At 32.2% G+C, this 6325-nt stretch overlaps 1 protein-coding gene across 2 annotated transcripts; it reads left to right on the top strand.

Moving 5' to 3' along the window:
- Window positions 1-252: 252 nt before the first annotated feature.
- On the top strand, window positions 253-5383 carry LOC107626080 (disease resistance protein Roq1-like). Of its 2 annotated transcripts, XM_016328859.3 has the most exons (5): window positions 253-918; window positions 2280-3378; window positions 3469-3768; window positions 3866-4804; window positions 4885-5383. In XM_016328859.3, exons 1-5 carry the CDS (start codon window positions 431-433, stop codon window positions 4885-4887), a joined length of 2829 nt encoding a protein of 942 aa, XP_016184345.2. In that variant the 5' UTR covers window positions 253-430; the 3' UTR covers window positions 4888-5383. The 2 variants fall into 2 exon arrangements, with proteins under 2 accessions (XP_016184345.2, XP_020972093.2); XM_021116434.2 differs by having other exon boundaries at window positions 3866-5383.
- The last annotated feature ends 942 nt before the right edge of the window (window positions 5384-6325 follow it).

Genomic DNA, 6325 nt, shown 5'->3' with positions numbered 1-6325 from the left:
TCAGGCTCAGCAGTAGTGACACACTGCAACATAATCAAGAGCACAACTTTTAAAAATTAAGTTGATGTTAAAACGAACTTGGAAATTTATGGCGTAATTGAAGGGGGATGAGCCCACGGAAGAAAAGGAAAGCAAAGCATGGAGTTACATCAAATTTATGGCGGATTGGGAAAAAGTAGTCACCCACGAAACACAAGCACAACCACACGATATTGTGTTTTAGATTTCATTAAAAGCTATCATAATAGAGAGCTCCAAATCTCCAATAATGAAGAGGAATCAACGAAGAAACAAGAAGGAATTGAAGAACCTAGCTACCTATATATATCTTGGTTGACTTGACTTAACTTGCTTCTTTATTTAACCCTTAGCAAGCTAAGGAATCACACGCATACAACAACACTACAAGCATCATCAACTCCAACTTTCAATGGCATCTTCTTCTTTCAATGTTCCTTTAATCAAACATGATCTCTTCATAAGCTTTAGAGGAGAAATTCGCACTTCTTTTCTTTGCCATTTGATAAAAAGATTGCGCGATGACAGAATCATTAGTTTCTTTGTTGACGAGGAAAATCTTGGTGCTGGAGATGAGATCTCATCCGCACTTCTTCAAGCAATTGAGGAATCTTCCATTTCATTGGTCATCTTCTCGAAAGATTATGCTTCTTCGAGATGGTGTATGGAGGAGCTTGTGAAGATTATTGAATGCAAAGAACAATATCAAAGGACTCTGGTACCTGTTTTTTACAATGTTGATCCTTCTCATGTAAGGCACCAGAAACGAACTTTTGAAGAGGCTTTTGATGTCCACACTGAGAAGTATAGAGAAAACATGGCAAAGGTGCAGAATTGGAGATCTGCATTAAGAAAGGCTGCTGATTTGTCTGGAATCCATTATCCATCAACCTTCATCAGGTCAAACTTTACTTCCAAACAAAGGAAAAAACATGCTTTCGTTGTTTAGACTCTTTATTTTATGTTTTAATTTATTATTCTGGCATATGCATGCATGCATCCTTAGATCCTTTAAACATGTTTTCTAGTTTAAATTCTTCACGTAGTATAGTGTTACCCCTAGTTTAATACTATTGTGTTACATTTACACACACACAAAAAAAAGGATACATTATATATATACATATCTAGTAGTTATTAGCTCATTTTTATGTAGTTTTCAAGTATTCATCATGGAATATATGCTTGTGTGTAATAACTAGGTTTAGATCCAAACAATATATATAAATTCAGGATTGCTACACATTCAAGTATTTTTTTATCCAAGTTCATTCAAGTAAGTCTAACACTAACAAAAATTTTCTAGTAGTGTATTAATTTTAATTGATCTATTGTAATATTATATTATAACACAGAGAAAATTATTCAAAAAAAATTAAAATATGTATTATAATATTTTCTTAATTTTTTTATATTTAAGCTTTTTTGAAAAATTTAAAATAATGGATGTTGCAAGGAAAAAGAAAAAATGAATTATACATACCTCTTCAATACAAGCTTTGTTATTATTTAATTAATATCTTTTGTAAATGAAACACTACATAGTAGTACATACAAAGTGCAGCGTTCTTTGCAATTTTTTTTTATATATGAAACACACTCCAGTCATAACATTTAGCAAAATGCTCAAAGTGATGTCATTCATATATATATATATATACATTGGTTGTTTAAAGTGATGTCATATTTTATTCAACACAAATTCCAAAAGATCACACTTATATAACCTATTTTAAAATATTACATTATTGAAATATATGTTTATTTTTATTATCTTGGATAATTTTCTGTATAATAGATAATAGATAGGTAAATAACATATTTTCCCCCTATATATAAGATCATTATTTCTTGTTATTTATTTGATTTTATTAGGAAACTTCAGTTAAAATTTAGCTAACAAAATAGTAGATAAAAATATATAAAAGAGAAAAAAATTGGGCAAAAAAAGTTGATTTATTAATGCAAACAGAATTATAGCATTTTAGTTTTCATCAAAACCTGAAGCAGCTCTGTACATTACTGCACAAAAATCACCTTAGGTTTTCCTTTTGAATTTCAACTGATGAGAAATTTGTAAACTACTACACTTATTGGTTTTCAATAGGAGGGGGTCAATGTATTTTAAAATCATTAGCTTAGACCTGTTCATTTTCTTTATATTACTTTTGTGTTCATTGTTGTTTAATCTATTTCTTCTGGATTATAGTGTGAATTTGTGATATATCTGCCTTTTTTTTGTTCTTTATGGGACATGATAGAAATGAAGTTGAGCTCATTGAAAAAATTATTGAAGTTGTGAATGAGAAGTTGCCGCCTATTTGTCCAAATAAATCCAAAGGTGTTGTTGGAATTGATGAACAAGTTAAGTCTATTGAATCGTTATTGGCAAAAATGGAGCCGAATGAAGTTGGAATCCTTGGAATTTGGGGCATGGGCGGTATAGGTAAAACAACCATTGCTCAAGTTATATTCAATAAATATTCCTCACAGTATGAAGGTTGTTGCTTCTTGAAAAATGTCAGAGAAGAATCAGAAAGGCACGGTCTGGATTATTTGTATGAGCAACTCTTTTCTCAACTACTGAAGAAACAAAATCTCCTTGTGAAAGGTTCTGCCAATGCAATATCTGCCATTTACGAGAGAAGATTGAGTCAGAAAGAAGTTCTCATAGTACTTGACGATGTGGATACATCAGATATATTAGATTATCTAACTGGAGAACAAACCTGCTTGGCACCAGGTAGTAGGGTCATTGTAACAACCAGAGACAAGCAGATACTCATTGCTGCAAGAGCACATGGAATATATGAGGTCAAGCGATTGAGCTTTATGAGCTCCCTTGAGCTTTTTTGCATAAAAGCCTTTAACAAAAGCTATCCTGAAAATGGATATAAAAAGCTTTCACAAATGGCAGTTAATTATGCAAATGGCATTCCACTAGCCTTAAAAGTATTGGGTTCTTTTTTATGCTCAAAAAGTGCAGTAGTTTGGAAAAATGCACTAAAAAAACTCCAGAGTTGCCCTGATAAGAGGATTTTCAATGTGTTGAAATTGAGCTACGATGGATTAGATGATTCGGACAAGAGCATATTCCTTGACATTGCATACTTTTTCAAAGGAGAATGCAAAGATAATGTCACAAGATTTCTAGACTCATGTAGTTTCTATGCGGATGTTGGAATAGACAATCTTGAAAGTAAAGCTCTTATAACTATTTCCTACAATAGAATACAAATGCATGACTTGATACAGCAAATGGGTTGGGAAGTCGTTCGCCAAGAATCAAATAAAGATCCTACAGAGCTCACTCGAATAAATAAGCCTGAAGATTTTCACAATTTATTGAAAAATAGCAAAGTAAGAACACGGTACCTCCACTCATTTTGTTTTTACTTGTTTTGAACTAATACAATAGCCTTTTCTTACCATAAATTTTTTGTTTTTAAGGGAACAAATTTAGTTGAAGGTATTATGATAGACTTGTCTCAAATTGGAGATCTACACTTCAATGCTGACACCTTTAAAAATATGCCTCAACTAAGGTTTCTTAAGTTTTATGCTCCATGGGATGAAAAACAGTTGAATGTGTACATTCCCATACCCCTGGAGCCGTTTTCTGCTAGACTCAAGTATTTGGAGTGGAATAGTTATCCTCTGAATTCTCTATCATCAATGTTTTCTGTGGAGCAGCTTGTTGAGCTTAGGATGCCAAACAGTCAAATTTCTAAACTTTGGGATGGAACGCAGGTACTAATACCAACATGAACTTCATTTATAGCCGTTTTGTTTCGATTGGAAATTGAGGATTTTTAAATGTGATGAATGTATCTCTGAATTGTTACAGGAACTTCCGAATTTGATAGTGCTTTACCTTTATGGATGTAAAAAGTTGGTAGAGCTTCCAGATTTTAGTAAAGCAACAAAGCTTAAAACCATAGATCTTTGGAATTGTGAAAAACTATGTCAACTTCATCCATCTATTTTGTCCATCCAAACTCTTGAGGAATTATATCTTACTGGTTGCACAAAATTGAAGTGTGTCAAAAGCAATTTGAAGTCTCTTAAAACATTTTATGCTTATAATTGTTTAAGCCTGGAGAAATTTTCAGTGTCATCAGAAAAACTGTCGGATTTGGATATCTCTTTCTGGAGAATTAAAAGTCTACCAAATGAAATACGTAGCTTTTTTTCTCTTGAGTATCTTTGTCTTAGTAATTGCAGAAAGCTAATTGATCTCCCACGCAACATCAAAGCTCAATCAAGGTTAAGGGCTCTTGACGTAAGTGGTTGTAGTAGTCTTCGTGCTATACCAGAACTTCCACCATCTATTGAAGAGCTTTATGCTGTTGATTGCACATCACTTGAAACAATATTCAATTTGAAGGCAGTATTTAGTTTGAATAGGAGAAAGATCTCATTTGCAAATTGTGTGAGATTGGAACAAGAGTCAGTGAATGATATTATGGAAGATGCTCATCTCACAATATTCAGAAATGTTTTATTGTTGTCAGCAGATCCAGATCAGATGATAAATTATTATTATTATCATAAAATGTTAGGTTGTGTTTGTTATCCTGGGTACAAAGTTCCAAAGTGGTTCGGATGTGAAACAAGAGGAGCATCCATAATAATTGAACTTCATCAACCTTACTACGAGTTGTTGGGTTTCTTCTTCTGTTGTGTTATTTCTCAAAACTTACCTTCTTATTATTTTGAAGAATTGGATCTTGTCAATATCAAGTGTGAATACCGCCACTTCGGAGATGGCGTAAAGGACACATTTGTAAGTAAAAATCTAAACTTTGTTTCTAAACGACGATGTAGCTGTGATCATGTTTTAATATGGACTGATCCATTTGGTAGTGAAAACATATTGGGTGAAATTGAGAGGTGCAGACTCAGAGGTGGCAGTGATGATGATGATAGCACTTGCAACCAAAAGATGTCATTCAGATTCAGTATTGATAGACCTAAGAGAGGGAAGAGAGTCCAAATAAGGAGAGAAAATGATGAAGATTGTTTTATCAAAGGGTGTGGGGTTATTCCAATGTATGCCTCAACTCTCTTGGATGCCATTCAAAATCTTGAATTGGAGTTCAACTTGAAGCCTCATCATAACCCCATCCCAGGGATAAATCTGGACGAAGTAAAAAGTATGATGATCCGGAAGAGCAAAGGAAAATCAAAACTCCACTGATATCACTTTCTGTATGAATACGAAATTGAAAGAAAATTCTTGATCAACTTATGACAAACTTTTCTGAGAATGACTCATTGGTAAATGATTTTAATCAAGTGCTTATATAGCTTTTAATATAAAAGAGAGTGAATATTCAATCAAAGATTCTTATTTCATTTTTAAGGTTTTCAATTGTGTATTACAGTTTAAATCACTGAAATCAGAGACAATTCAAATATATTTTTTAAATAACATTCTACCTTTTATAAATTTTTTTAGTCATTGTCAACTATAAACTCTGAATATTGAAAATTTTTTATTATATAATTTATGGTCGGTTAATCTCCAGTCTATGGAATCACCTTTTCTACCAACTTTCAGTGGAATCTCCGATAAACTATGCTGTGGCTAATGATGTATGAGTGCAACTCAAATTTAATTTCTCAACCAAAATTTCTCATATTTATTTATTGTTTTGTGTGGCTGACAATCTGACATATCCATGTATTCTAAGAACTAATGACCATCTAATAAGACAGTAAAAAATGTCTACCATTTAAGAAAAGAGTCTAAATATCTTTGATTAGTAGAAATGAGTACGGTTTGAGTAATCATTCAAGCCCTGAAACTAACATAATACAACCAATAATCCAAGTCTGGCTCCATTGAATTTTCAAGAAATAACATATCCTTACTTTTAACTACCATGTTTCTTCATAAAAAATAATGATAACATTCTTCAACCTAAAATGAACTAAAATCCTACATCCACATACCCGAAAACAGAAGTGAAAAATTTACTATGATCAACTAAGAATACGAAGAGATTGCAAGAATTTGAACTCAATTGGGGAAACTAGCCAAAGCTTCTAATTATGAGAGTTATAGTTTTCTTTTTTAATATTTTTCTCAAATGATTAATTAGAAACTTATTTATTCATATAAATAACAACCTTACCATTTTCTGATTTCTCATTTCTCTGTACCTTCTGTTTTCCGCATTAATAGTTAATCTTAAACTCTTAACCATGGAAGCACATATTAAAGAAAGTAATAAAAATAAAAGAGACAAAACTTGCTCATTCCTATTAGTATTATGTATCTTTTTCTACTTCCTAAGTCTCA

The sequence above is a fragment of the Arachis ipaensis genome, chromosome B2 (genome assembly GCF_059453495.1).
Source record: "Arachis ipaensis isolate K30076 ecotype BB chromosome B2, ASM5945349v1, whole genome shotgun sequence".
Classification (NCBI taxonomy): Eukaryota; Viridiplantae; Streptophyta; class Magnoliopsida; order Fabales; family Fabaceae; genus Arachis; species Arachis ipaensis.
The sequence above is the reverse complement of the archived record's forward strand: the minus strand, read 5'-3'. Positions and strand labels throughout refer to the sequence as shown.

What these genes read in the sequence shown, in the direction of transcription:
- LOC107626080 (XM_021116434.2), top strand. Translation starts at nt 431, where the DNA reads ATGGCATCTTCTTCTTTCAATGTTCCTTTAATCAAACATGATCTCTTC. An exon ending in TATCCATCAACCTTCATCAG is followed by an intron (nt 919 to 2,279) that starts GTCAAACTTTAC and finishes GGGACATGATAG; the next exon opens with AAATGAAGTTGAGCTCATTG. An exon ending in ATTTATTGAAAAATAGCAAA is followed by an intron (nt 3,379 to 3,468) that starts GTAAGAACACGG and finishes TTTGTTTTTAAG; the next exon opens with GGAACAAATTTAGTTGAAGG.